At 41.7% G+C, this 14,852-nt stretch overlaps 1 protein-coding gene across 1 annotated transcript in view; it reads right to left on the reverse strand.

Moving 5' to 3' along the window:
* TXLNB (taxilin beta) overlaps window positions 1-14,852 on the reverse strand; it is a 47,755-nt gene that overhangs the window by 18,296 nt on the left and 14,607 nt on the right. Inside the window, exons 3-4 of the mRNA XM_055136363.1 lie at window positions 14,131-14,222; window positions 4,686-4,856 (exon numbers count right to left, since the gene is read on the reverse strand). Coding sequence (XP_054992338.1) covers window positions 4,686-4,856; window positions 14,131-14,222 — 263 coding nt within the window. The remainder of the gene's footprint in view (window positions 1-4,685; window positions 4,857-14,130; window positions 14,223-14,852) is intronic.

A 14,852-nucleotide genomic window follows, 5' to 3' on the forward strand; every position in this document is an offset into this window, starting at 1 on the left:
CTATTTCTCTCATTCTTTTAGGATAAAATGTTTTCATATTCTTACATCATCCCATGGATAGAGACACTCCTGACAGTGAAACAGACATTTTAGGATTCTCTTCAGTTCTGATTGCTATTATGAAAGCTTGTTCACTGTTGACATGTGAAATACTGCATTTAGTTGTCTGCGATAATAGTAGTGAGATTTTATTTTTAATAAGATTTTATAAAAGAGTGAGTTATAAAGTAATTGTGAAAGTCTGTATTATGATTAAAAATATGATCAAAATAGAAACTGGTTCTGAAAATATATGCTCTAGGAATATGTGAATCATCAGCAATACTCATTTTTAATAATATTTATAATATTAACATATTTCCTAACGGTAGTATAATTCCTGATATCAGAATCATTACTTGTGGTATAAAATTTAGTAAGCAACAACTTCTTAGAGATATTATAATGATATTTACACTTCCTAATCTGAATAAATTAGTTATTGGAAGCTTTAGTCCTGGATTTTGTAGGCTAAACACTTACTGTATGTAATTCACTGACAAATGCTTAAGGCTATTTGTAGAGTAACGGACCATTCCCATGGTTGTTGGTAATCTTCCTTGGTGTTTCAGATCTCTTAGAAAGAACATGTTCCTAGTTACAGTACTACACTTCATGATCTGAATGATATTTGCCTTTTATAACTATCCCATACATCAATGAAAGATGAAAGAACCATCCTATGCCACTTGTCAAAACAAACAGAATGGTGAGTTTTTCACTGGCAATTGGTTACAGATTTAGATGTTAGGATGGCATTAGACACATGTCAAAACAGCAGGTTGTATTTTTTTTCTTGTATTGTTGAGGTGGGGACCCACACCTGGTAGGATTTATTTCTGGCTCTGCACTCAAGTGTCATTGCTGATTGGCTTGGGGAACCATATGTGATGTTGAGGATTGAACCTGCATTGACTGTGTGCAAGGCAAGTACCTTACATGCTGTACTGTCTCTCTAACCCCTTGTTTCGCATTAAAAAACCCCATTCAGTGGTAGTTGGGGCATGGCCCCAGCTCTGTGCTCAGAATCTCCCCGCAATGCTGAGAGTGGAACCTGGACCACCTGCATGTATGTGCTGAACCCTTTGAGCTCTCTCCATCTTTCCAGCCCTACATCACCTTTCAATGAGAAAAGAACTTGATCAAAATCTCAGTAGGTTTGAGTTCACTGTTAGAAAATGTAGAATCATTTGAACAGTGATGAAATTAAAATTCTCTTTATTAAGCACATTATTCGTGATTAATCATGCTCATGTTATTCAGGAACCATGTCTGATTTATCTATAAAAACAAATTTTAGAGGTCAAAGTGATAGCACAGTGGGTCAGGTTCTTGCCTTATATGAAATCAACCTGAGTTTGATCCCTGGCATCCTATACGGTCCCTCAATCCTCAGCAGTGATTCCTGAGAGCAGAACCAGGAGTTAGCCATAGTGCACCACCTGGTACTACTTCCCCAACAGAACTCCCCCAAAAACAAAAATAATTTATAAGCATCAATGTTCACCTTAGAAATGTGGCTAGAAGGCTGCAGATAGGGATTAAGGCTCTTGCACATGGCTGACCTATAGGATAACATGGGGTTTGTCCTTTTAGCCTTGCCTTAGGGAACATAGTTTACCTTAAAGCAATGTCCTTTCTGTATGGACACAGGAAGACAATATTGTGCTTGTAACTTGGGAGTTGATTGACTCCAATAATATTTACTCCTGAGCATCTGCTTTCTCAACTCAGTTGCCCTTAATTCCTAACACCCCCCAAACAGGGTCCTGACAAGGGACAGGATGGATCCAGGGCAAGCGGTGAGTTATGTGCTACCCTGGCATCGAAATGGGCCAGGCCAAAGCACCATAATATTCAACTATAAGTTGAGGGCATGATCATGGACAATGCTGTCATGATCCAAAAGTAACGATCAGATTAGGATCCTGTTGGGATTAGGAAGATTAACCTGGCCTGAGGACTGTGGTCTGGAGATGTCCTTAGAAAAAACCAAACTTTATATCTCTTACTGTGCTCATACAGAATAACATTGTTAGAAATATTAGAAGTAGATTTACTATAACTATTTAAGTAGATTACTAGCTCACACCCTGACACACCCTTGTTTGGACTCCCACCCTTGAGCGGATCTTCTTAGATGAGATTTCCTTAGATGAGATTTTGTTAATCTCCTCAAGAAATGGTCTTACCCTTCCTTGTTGATTTGTTGATGTTAAACCCACCTTTGTGATACTGCCTTATGTAATTTGCTATATAAACTGAGACTGTGCGGCAGAGGAGGGACAGAAGAAGACGACAGGGGGGAGAGAAGAAGGAGATAGAAGAAGATCCAGAGAGAGTGCCCAGACTCAGAAGAAGCAGAGAGAGAGAATGAAATAAACTGATCGAGCAACCAGTTTGGCCTTCTTCCTTTCGTCGCCTGCCTTTGAGCGACAGCACACGCAGTGGTTCTGGGGCACCGAACGTGGGCGGTGAGACAGAGCCGCCTGGAGTGCACGCGCCCCTCAGGCGTGTGCTTTAGTTTTTTACACTGACCCTTGTTCCATCCCTGGCACTGCATACCATCCCCTGAGCACTGCTAAGAATGATCCCCAAGTGCAAAAGCACAGAGCCAGGAGTCCTGCTGGGTGTAGCCTATAAAAGTTATCCATACACAAAAATACATGCAATTTAGTATAAAATTCCAGGAAATGATGATCCTTAATTTTACCGCCATCACTATAGACCTGGCTGAGGTGTGCGGGTCAATCTTCTGGCTTTCCTGCTGCTTCCATTATTATCCCTGAATGCTCTCCAGAGAGAGAAATCCACAGCATTTCACTCTTTAAACCTCCTTGTTGATAAAGAGACCTACTTTATTTTATTTATTTTTATCTACTTGCTGTACAACACCTCTGAAAGTCAGGAGATTTCTGTAAGCAGAGCAGTATTACTTGGACACATACCTTGTATTGAGGATGATTTAACCTGGGATTCTGATGATCCCAAGTGCAATGGTGAGAGCTATCCCAGAGGCTCAGATCACCCCAGATCATCCCAGTCATCCCAGATGTCCTACAGCCCATATTTGAGAGTTCTAGTTCACTGGATCCCCATTTTTTTCAGATATGGAAATACAAACAAAACAAGATGTAATATGAAGAGCCATTATTCTCATCAACACCCCTGCACCTTAACTCCATGGACGAGCTCAGCAATGATGCTAATCTGTTGCTTTAAGTATTTTTCACCGTAAAGGGGATCATAGATAAAAGCAATATTACCTTGGAAAGGTCAGTATCTTGCTTTATTGAATGCAGCTAGTGTCTATGTGTAATTAAATCAACCACATTACTAGCAGCTTATGCGGTAATGAATAAAACTCTTGCAGTCTGAATGAAGTGATCGGTCTATGATTTTTAGATTGAATAATTAAGTCAGAAGAGCTTAAGTGTTGCTTAGAGTAGCTTCTTTTTTTCCAGGTGATTATTGACATTTTAACCCTCAGTCTTGCTTTGTCATGTTGATTACTTGTGTGTCAATTTATCTTCTGTTTTGCAGCTTATATTTTAATACACCAAATGACTGAATATTTGCAAGTCTCTTTTTAAAAAGTGGAAGTAAGGCTTGTCTTGAAGAAATATACCTCACATAGTAAACAGGAAGGGGAAGTGATAGGCAGTTTATGAAAGCTCTGCTCTCTCAGGTCACTCTATACACACGATCTCATTTCATTTCTGCCACCGCACAGGGAGGGGTGGTATAAACCCGGAATCTTGGCCGCAGAGATGCCCCCAGGTCCCACACCAGGCTGGTTCATTTAGGGCAACCCAGGGTGGGGGATGAGTCTCACCACACGTCCCAAAAGAGCCCTGGCAGGTGAAAACTTCCAGAACTCAATTGCCACTATGCTCACAGCCAACTTCCGTAGGCTTGGGCAAGCCTCATCCATGAGTGAATCTGCTGAAAAACTCAGGTATGTGAGACTTGTAACTGAAATCTCCAGGCTCTCATGGAGTTGGGAATGAGTGATCTCCCTCCATCTCCCTGTGTTTCTGGTAGCCTGGCAGTCACACCTTTGAACTGCCTCTGGGTACCATATAAGCCCATTTATGACCATGATCCAGAGAGTCACAAATAAACCTCGGAAGAGGAAGAGAGCAACACGCCACACAGATGCCTCCGGTCCCCAAAGTCACCCTTCAGTTAAAAATGTAATTCTAGCTATATCACTCTATTTAAAATCTTAGAATTCCTGAAGAAACATCTATACTCTATACAAGGGTTTAATAGCTCCACAGTGATACAACAATCTCCACACACTTTCCTCTAAGAAAACTTTTTTGGACCATCTTTAGTGGATGATTCATAACAAGCAATACAAAATTAACTATTTAGGTCCTGCTTTGGGGTCAGATTTTGGGGATTGGGGTGGAATAATTCAAAATATGGTGGCGGGAAGGTGTAACGGTAGTGGGATTGTTGTTGCAATATGGAATGTAATCAATTATTCTGAACAATATTACAAAAATAATATAAAATTTAAACCATGAATCTCTCTGGTTCAGAGAGTCACAGTCTTCCCACAAACAGCAGACGGGCTTGACTGTGCACTGTGTGTGTGAGAATGTCCTGCTTGGAGCCTGGGCGAGACGCGTACGTACCTTCAGTGTCTTGTTGTGTCGCTGCAGCTCTCGGCACAGACTCTCCAGTTTGCTTCGGGCCAGGATGGCTCTGCTGTGTTCACTTTGTAACTGGTCCTTCTCTTTTTGGATATGTACCTGTTTCTTTTGGAGAAGCTTCAACTTCTTTTGCTCGGTACGATGTTCATCCAGCTGGCCACAGGGTTGTGTGCAAACATAAAAAAAAAATGGCAGGAAATTCTTTTGAGGGGGTAGAAAAGGCGCAAACAAAGAAGGCCCTAAAGATCTCTCAATGCTGTACACACACACACACACACACACACACACACACACACACAGAGTATATACTGTTAGCATTGTCCTCCTGTCCTCCTGGGCTGGAGTGACGATAGCATGGCGGGTAGGGCGTTTACCTTGCGTGAGGCTGACCCGGGTTCGATTCCTCCGCCCCTCTCTGAGAGCTCAGCAAGCTACCGAGAGTATCCCACCCACACGGCAGAGCCTGGCAAGCTCTCCATGACGTAGTCGATACGCAAAAACAGTAACAACAAGTCTCACAATGGAGACGTTGCTGGTGCCCGCTCGAGCAAATCAAGGAACACTGGGATGACAGTGATACAGTGAGAGTGATTGTCCTCCTGGAATAAAATGAACTTCTCAACTGTTGCCTTGGCAATATTTGTAAAATAGGATTTTTAGAGCAGGGTCTTGAAGAGATGGCTTTTCGATATAACATTTAGAGATTTTCCCCTGTCATAATTTTTCTGATCTTTATTTTATTTTGTTTTTCACTCTGGTTTTGTTTTGGGGCCAAACCTAGCAGTGCTCAGGACTTGCTCGTGGCTCTACATTCAGGCATCACTCTGGATGGCGTGGGGGATCTTACAAGGTGACAGGGATTGAACTTGGGTCAGCTGCATGCAAAGTAAACCTCTTCCCCACAGTATTATCTCTCTGGTTTCTCTCTTTTTTTTTTTTGCTGGCCTAGAAATTATTTCATTTTTTCCCCAAGTCAACACAGAAAGACAATTCTAGGTTGCTGTATATTGCCAGAAGTCATGATCATGACTTCAGTGAAACACTGGCCAATAGTTTGTGTGGTTTCTACTTTAATCCTCAGAATTATTTCCTAAAAACAATCTTGGAGCCATGATTTTTATAAGGGGAAAGACAAGAGAAATAGCTCAAAGAGCTGAGCGCATGCTGTATATGTGGGAGCCCTGGGTTTCCTCAGCACTGCATGGTTCTCCCATGTACCACCAGATGTGTTCCCAGAGCACACACAAGGTGTGGTCCCCAAACAATAATGATGCTACTACTACTACTGTAGCACTGTAGCACTGTTGTCCCGTTGTTCACCGATTTGCTCGAGCAGGCACCAATAGCGTCTCCATTGTGAGACTTGTTACAGTTTTTGGTATATTGAATATACCACAGGGAGCTTGCCAGGCTATGTTGTGTGGTCAGGATACTTTCGGTAGCTTGCTGGGCTCTCTGAGAGGGACAGAGGAATCAAACCCGGGTCAGACACACGCAAGGCAAACGCTCTACCCGCTGTGCTATTGCTCCAGCCCACTACAACTACTACTACTACTACCACTACTATTAATGATGATGATGATGATGATGATGTAAATAAAATAGGAAAATGGCTATTTGGGAAAGAGAACATCCTTCTTAACTACCTAAGCATGGATGAACTTTTGCTCACATTTCAGTGATAGTTATGGCATAGCTCAGCATTATGAGTGGCAATTGTCAGTAACAGGTCTTGCTTTCTGCATTTGCACCAAATGTTCCCTTGGGTACATGCAGGACCACATCTCATGTGGATCCAGGCATTATAAGCAAAGCATCAGGCGCAACATGGGAAATGAAACCAATGGACACTCCATCTCGAATACCAAGGTCTGGGGTAGTATGGCCATGTAAATGTAGAATACCCAGTTAAATCTGATTTTCAAAGAAGCACTGCACTGTAGCACTGTCGTCCCATTGTTCATTGATTTCCTCGAGCAGGCACCAGTAACATCTCCATTGTGAGACTTGTTGTTACTGTTTTTGGCATATTGAATATGCCACAGGGAGCTTGCCAGGCTCTGCTGTGCAGGCGGGATACTCTCAGTAGCTCGCCAGGCTCTTCGAGAGGGACAGAGGAATCAAACTTGGGACAGCTGCGTACAAGGCAAATGCCCTACCGCTGTGCTATCGTGTCAGTCCAATGAGGACTGATATAGTCAGTGATTGCATGGAGCATGATTTACTAAAAGGAAGGGGTGAAAAGCACACCTGTTTGTTTATTCAAAAAGCAAATGTAATTGTGTAGTCTGTATCTTTTCTTTTTAAATTTTATTTTAGGCATCCTGGTCACGGGACCGTTAATGCTAGGGTTTCATACATATGACATTCCAGCGCCACACCCTCATGGGAGAGTCCTCTTCCCTCCACCATAATCCCAGTATCCATTCCCCTGCCTCATCGCCACGTTGAAGATTTGAAGACCAGGTCTCAGTTTCTGGTCCCTCTGAGCATTTGTTGCCATGTTTCTTTGTATCCTGCATAGGAAAAGATCTTTATGTGTCTGTCCCTTGGTGTCTGAATGTTTATTTGCCATGCTTAGTAACTTTTCCATAGAATTTAATCCCGGTAGGGGATGAACTTCCAGAAACTACCAGAGACGAGCACACCTTGCTTTACTGGTCAGTGACACAGGTGACAATAGGCAGGTGACAGCCCGCGTCAGTTCCCTTGCCTGTGTTGAACTCCATTCCTCAGTGCCTGAATGTCATTGTAGGCGTTATCTGTCCTAACAATGACCTCGTGGTTCCTGAAGAGGAACAGCTTTGCACAGCAAGTGGAGGCTCTGGTCCCCAGATATTTATGGCTTTGCAGTGCCTGATGCAAGTGGAAATACACATGACATGAAGCAAACCCTGAACAGGCCTCAGTTTCCCTGTCTGGAAGAAGCGTCCACTCTTTTTGAACTGTATGGACAGGACTGGCATGCTCTGTCCAGCTCACCTCTCATTTTACTCCTTTCTTCCCTCCCACTTGCTACACGGAAATTGCTGTAGTAAACCCATGGCAGATTAAGTTAGGGGTATTCCTACAGGATGTTTTATCCTCGTACTTATGGGTAACATTTATTTACTTGTAAAACTTGCATCAGAAAAATCTAGACCCACACTGTGGTAGGTATTCAATAAAATACATAACCTTTATGAGGTTTAGTTTTTTTCAACTAAACCTACGAAATGTTTAAATCAATGCCATTTAATATTTAAATCAATGCTATTTAATTATACATTTTGTGCACAATCCCCTTGTTCCCAGGATAGACGGGGTCCTTTCAGTTTTGAATCATAGTTATTAGATAGGGGTGAAAATTATTCTTTATGGGAGTGGGAGTTGGACCACACCCGGGATTGCTCATGAACTCCTTCCTCACTTGGTCTCTGTGCTCTGGGGTGACCCCTGGCCTTGCTGGGGGAAACATCTGTGATTCCTGGTATCAAACTAGGGTTATCTGCATGCAAGATAAGTACCTTATCTCCTCTTTCTCCAGTGTTTTGTTTGTTCCTTTGGCCTCCCAAGCAGTGCTTAGGAAGCTCAAGTAAGTCCCAGGGATTCTCAGCCAACCTGGCTGGCTGGTTGAGTGCTAGGGCCCAGATTATCCTGTGGAACTGGAGATTACCAAGACCACACTTGGCAGTGCTCAGAAACAACTATGGTGACTCAATAATGGTTGGAAAGGTGCAGGTCAAGGATGCACCCAGTAAAGCTTGAAGGGCCATGAGGTGCCGAAGATTGAACTGGCGTCAGGTGCAGACCACATGTCCTAACCCCTGTCCTATCTCCCAGCTCAGACTCTGTTTCCTTTTGAAGACTCAACCCTCCGTCAAGGTGTCTCCACTTTAGCATTATTGACACATCGGATCAGATCAGTCTTCGCTGAGGGAGTTGCTAAGCTGTGGCCCGGGGCCTTACCCACTAGAAGCTAGTGGCAGCCTCTACTGGTGACATCTGAACTATTCACTGACATGTTATGTCATCTTATTGTGGCAAAACTGGACATACAGGGAACAGGGCACTGGTTAGACAGGTATCTCTGAAGGTCAGAAAGATGATTCGCTACTGGTGTTTTATAAGAGAGAGAGAGAGAGATGTCTTCTGATTTCCAGTGACCCTTTAATTGTATTGGTTTCACCGTAAGAAAGATCACACAAGCTGGAAATATAGCGAGGTCTGTCTTGGTTTTCTCAAAAGAAAGACCCTCAGTGCTCTGGCAAATTTTGTAGAGCATGGCAAATTTTGCTCAAATACTTTAAACCTGTGTGACTGCACCTGGGATGTCTTAACAAATATAAGTTAACATGCTGGAACTGAGTATCTTCTTTTAACTAATAAATCTACAAATTAAAATGAATTTCAAGAACTAAATTAGACAGCATTGGAGAAGGCTCTCAAGTGGTGCTGATGAAGTCTAGGGGCCCCACTGGTGATTCTCGCTGAGCTACATTGCTGGCTCAACACAATGACCCAAGGATGCGATGCTGCTCAGGTTCTCCAGTACTGGGGATCCCTGGACGACAGCAGTGGTACCGGGAGCTTCCAGGCCTGCACCTGAAGATGCTCAGGGGACCACGTGGTACCCAGACTCAAACTGCTGTTCTATCTCCAGTTTCTTTCATGGAACATACTAAGTGATATTAAACTACACTGAAAAGGAGAAATCTGCAAAAAAAAAAAATTTCTCCCAAGTCATTTATTAATTTAGTCACAAAGTATCCTTAATCATGAATGCAGCTAACCTTAACTATTAATGACCACTCTGGGAGATAATATCACAGCATCCAGAATTTTTAAAGATGAGTGAACTACAGTAGACATTTGATTCATAGCTTGGAATTTGATGATTTATTCTGTTAGCACATATTTCAGACACTTTCTATATTAATTTACAAATCAGTGAGCAAGGGAATAGGTTTTAGTCTCCAAGCAAAAGATTGAAAGTTTTCCCTAATTTTTCTTTTCTGCAAAGTAAATAATGGGGTAGGGGATCAATTTTCTTCTACTCAACTTTTCTAGAACGATATTTGGGGCTTTCCTGTTTCATAGAGGACAGGATACAAGTGCCTAGGAATAGGAAGCCTCGAATTGAGTAGCAATTCATTGAGGGGAACATAACCTTTGTGGGGTGACTGCTTGGCTAGGAGAGTGAGTGGGAGCAGGAATTTCCCTGAGTCTAGGGCAACATACTGCCTGAGATGTGAGGAAAACCTTGAGCATCCTGAAGAAGTAAGTAATCCTTGGGCATAAAGCAGCAGAATGGCGGACCACATGCAACTGTTTCCTGATCAAACCTAGAATGCCTCCCATCTAGTCAAGTAGAGAATATGGCACTAGAAATTCATCATGAGTGACCTTGATAGGAACAGGCAAATTGGAGGAAAAAAAGGTAAAATAATGTGCAAAATATTGAAAATAGCAAGGATAAATAGGTGAGAATGGAGGCCAGTTGCAGGGGGAGGGCGAGGAATATTTTTCTCAATACGTACGGCATTGAAATTGTTCATAGACAGTTAAAAGTCAATGCTAAAGTAATTGTAATGAAATCAATACATCAGCTTGAATTTCAACATTTTTCATTTTGGGAAATGGAAAATTTCCCAAAATGCACATTATGTTACTTTTTTTAAATCCAATTTACCTATTCCTATCAAAGTCACTCGTGATTAATTTCTAGTGCCACATCGTATACTTGACTAGACTGGGAGGCATTCTAGGTTTGATCAGGAAAGAGTTGCATATGGTCTTTCCTTACCCTCTCTCGAGAGGGTAAGGCACTTACCTTGCACACAGCTAACCCAGGTTAGGCCCCCAGCCCCTTAGCCCTGCCAAGGGTGATCCCTGATCTCAGGATCAGGAGTAAGCCCTGAGCCCAGCTAGCTGTGGCAAAAATAATATTTTTTTTATCTTTTAAAAGAAAAAAAAAGAAACAATACGGAATTTTTTCATTTTTATTTGGTGGGGTGTGCATATCAACTGTGCTCATAACTTATTCCTGGCTCTGTGCCAAAAGATCACTCCTAGAATATGTGGCCAAGAAATCAAGTCCTGATTGGCCACATGCAGTGCAAGCACCCTGCCATTTCGAATATCTCTGTGCCTGTATATCTACATATTTATGTATATATATGTAGGTGTATGTATATAAATATATATGCATATATATTTCATTTTTAAAAGCATTCCTATTCAATTTTTAAATTCTATTTCTGAAACCATTTGCTAAGATTACTGAAAAAATAAAAAAGAATAAATTTGATGTTCACTGTAACAATATTTGGTAAAACAAGCAAAGGAATGAATCTAAATGTCCCTAAATCTGAGAACTGACAGGGCCACTTAATGGAAAATGAAATAACTTTTACAAATATAATTAGCACTATCTGTAGCACTGTCATTCATCGATTTGCTCGTGTGGGCACCAGTAACTTCTCCATTGTGAGACTATTTACTGTTTTTGGCATATTGTGTGACTTTTTTTGTGTTACTGTTTTTGGCATATTAAATATGCCATGGGTAGCTTGCCAGGCTCTGCTGTGCGGGCTGGATACTCTTGGTAGCTTGCTAGGCTCTCCAAGAGGGACGGAGGAATTAAACCTGGCTCAGCTGCATGCAAGGCAAACCCCCTAAACACTGTGCTATCGCTCCAGTCTTACAAATATGACATGGGAAGATGTCTGTTACATGAGGAAAAAAAACAGTTAACTAATTATCTGTAACTTAAAATGGCTCTATTATAATAAGTGACATCTCTGTATTTATAGGAGAACTTGAAAGGGAGAGCTGAGATAAAATTTGAGTTTGAGATTATGGAATTAGAACAGTATGCATTTCTTTGGTATTCAGAATTCATATTTCATTATGATATTGTTCATATGATTGGAATATAATTTAAATGGTTTTCTTTGGCTGAGCTAAGCAATTAGCTAGTGACTGAAGACTTCTGAGCTTCTCTGGATCTACTGTTCAGTATAACAATATTCAAAGTTAAAGCAAGGAAGGAAAGACCAAACTGGGTTGACAGAACTAAGGTGAGAGTGAAAATTCAAGAAAACAAGATGCTTGTTCATTCATTCAACCCTGCTCCATCCATGGGATAAAGATGCAACCAGGTCTCAAAGGGCTCATGGGACTGAAGCAGATTTGAATTTTGAAGTCTCTTTTGTTTCATAATTAAGAAAAAAGTTAAAGGTCTAGAATGTTAGTTACAGGAAGTAAGGCCCTATAGTGGCCATGAACCTAGTTCAAATATTTGCACATATGGTCCCCTGTATCCTTCCATGAGTCACTCCTGAGCACAGAGCCCCTCAGTATTGCCAGATGTGGCCCACCCTTACCTCCTAAAGTGACTCACTTTCACAGTTCACTCGGCATCTTAGAGTGACCCATGCAATTGAGATGTCTTGACGTTTTAGCGTTAGCTGCATGGTAAATCTCTCATCAGAAGCTGTTCATCCTACTTGCAGGAGAAATTTTTTTGCTATATGTGTGGACTTAAGTTTCATACCTCTACTGATGCTCTTCCAAAAGAAAGTCATTTAGAAAACAACTTTTTAAAAGAAAAAGTGAAGAGCAAGTAGATAATGGACCAAACATGGTGGTGTCTCATTGTCTGTATTGCAAACCATAATGACCATAAGTAGGGAGAGAAAGAGGGAAACTGTCTGCCATAGAGGCAGAGAGAGTGGGCAGAGGGATAATGGGGACATTGGTGGTGGAAAATGTACACTGGTGGAAGGATGGGCGTTCGATCATTGTATGACTGAAACTCAAACAAGAAAGCTTTGTAAGTATTGCTCACGGTGATTCAATAAAAAGAGAAAAAGAGAGAGAGAGAAGAGCAGGAGTATTTTCAGTAGCCCAGATCTGGAAACAACCCAATGCCTCACAAAAAATGAGTGGTTAAAGAAATTGTGGTCTAGGTACACAGTGGAAAACCACTCAGCCAAGTAGAAAATGTGAAATCTTGCATTGGAACAATAGCGTGTATGGGTCATGCTAAGCAAAAATAAGTTATGCTAATCAAAACAAGGAAGGAGAATGTTAAATACTGAACAGTATCACTCATAATGAGATACACACACATACACACATGAAAATAGATGAATAGATAATGGCCAAAAAAATAAAAATAAAACCCTTAGACTCTGATGATAGAACTGAAGTTCTTAAGCATGGGAAGTGGTTGTGGTGGTCCCTGGTAGCAGCTGGTTATAGAGGATACTTTGGAAGTGGGAACAGTGTGGTAGCATTGTCCCCTGAGAGCAAAATATAAACATTTGCACTGTTATATAAACCAGTGTTAATAATGAAGTTTAAAAGAGCGAAAAGCAGAAATGGAAAAAAGCGAAGTGATGAATTTCGTTAATAGAAGGTTGCTTCTGAGCTGCGGACCTCCCACCAAGACCTCAGCTGCCACTGTCGTAGCCAGTGTTTGTGAGGGTCACTGAAACCAGAGACTTGGGCTCACTGGGCCTGCTCGTTTCCAACTGGCTACTTTGAGCACTTCTGTCAAGGAAGGAGATTGTTTAGCTTCACACATTCTTGGACGTCTGGGAAAGGTTTCCTTTTCTTCCTAGATGCCCTAATGTATTGAGAGGAGACTACATAGGGACACTCAGAAAGGGGCCCTGAAACAATCAGCATCAAACACTTTGCCATTATGGAAGAGAGGAAAATGTAGAGCAAAGGGAATGAATGCATAAATGAATAGATGAGTGGGCCAGCCCAAAGAACAAAGGGCTATAAACTGAGGCATGGGATTAACTCAGTCTTCTTGAGGGTACCTTCCTCAAAATGCCTGGAACCGGGACCGACATAAAATTTTGCTTTATGTTAAGTAATCATCCATGTGGGCAAGCTCCTCTTGGTGTGTTCAATATGCCAAATACAGTAACAATAACAGGTGTCATTCCCTTTACCCTGAAAGAGCCTCCAAAGGTTGGGAAAGACGAGTAAGGAGAGGCTGCTGAAATCTCAGGGCTGGGACGAATGGAGATGTTACTGGCATCTGCTCGAGTAAATCGATGAACAATGGGATAACAGTGATACAGTGATAATAGTTAAGTAATCTATGTTTATCACAAACCCACAAACAACTTTAACATGTCCGTAATTTCCAATGATCCATAATCCCCTTTCGCACCCTCAAATCAGACACATAATGAAGGCAGAGTGGATTCCAACTCTACCCTCTTTCTTCCTCAAAAAAATCCTACTTTTGGCCTGTTTCTTTTTGTCTTCTGTTAAAAATGCTTCTCTCACGAATTCTAGCTCTCCCTTGTCTGAGGAGACCAGTCTCAGTCTGTGACGTTAGGCCTAAAATAACCTAGGCAGCCCCCTTCCCTCAACTCTCGCCTGAACCCTGCTGAAGCTAAGAGCGAATCAAAGAACTCACCAATTCAGCATACTTCTTGAGTAAGAAATCAAGCTTTTCTTCAGAGTTTGGCAACTTGTTTAGACTTTGCATAAGCAGGTTGGCTTCTTTTCCTGAAAGGGACACAAAAAAACAAAGATATTTTTAAAAAGTGTCAAACTTGAAATCTGATGTTTTGGGCTTAGACTGACTGTCACTATCACTGTCACTGTCATCCCATTGTTCATCGATTTGCTTGAGCAGGCACCAGTAACGTCTCCATTGTGAGACTTGTTACTGTTTTTGGCATATCGAATATGCCATGGGTAGCTTGCTAAGCTCTGCCGTGCGGGCGAGATACTCTCAGTAGCTTGTCAGTCTCTCTGAGAGGGATGGAGGAATCGAACCCAGGTCGGTCCCATGCAAATGCCCTACCTGCTGTGTTATTGCTCCAATTATCACTTATACACATACATATATTATAATACATAGATATATAATACATAGATATATAATACATACATATATTAATTCATGTGTATCTGTCGTCCCATTGTTCATCAATTTGCTCAAGTGGGCACCAGTCACATCTCCATTGTGAGACCGTCTGTTACTGTTTTTGGTATATCGAATACACCACGGGTAGCTTGCCAGGCTCTCCGAGAGGGATGAAGAAATCGAACCTGGCTTGGCTGCGTGCAAGGCAAATGCCCTACTCACTGTGCTATGGCTCCAGTCTACATGTATATGAATACAATAATATA

The sequence above is a fragment of the Sorex araneus genome, chromosome 4, assembly GCF_027595985.1.
Source record: "Sorex araneus isolate mSorAra2 chromosome 4, mSorAra2.pri, whole genome shotgun sequence".
In the NCBI taxonomy this organism is placed as follows: Eukaryota; Metazoa; Chordata; class Mammalia; order Eulipotyphla; family Soricidae; genus Sorex; species Sorex araneus.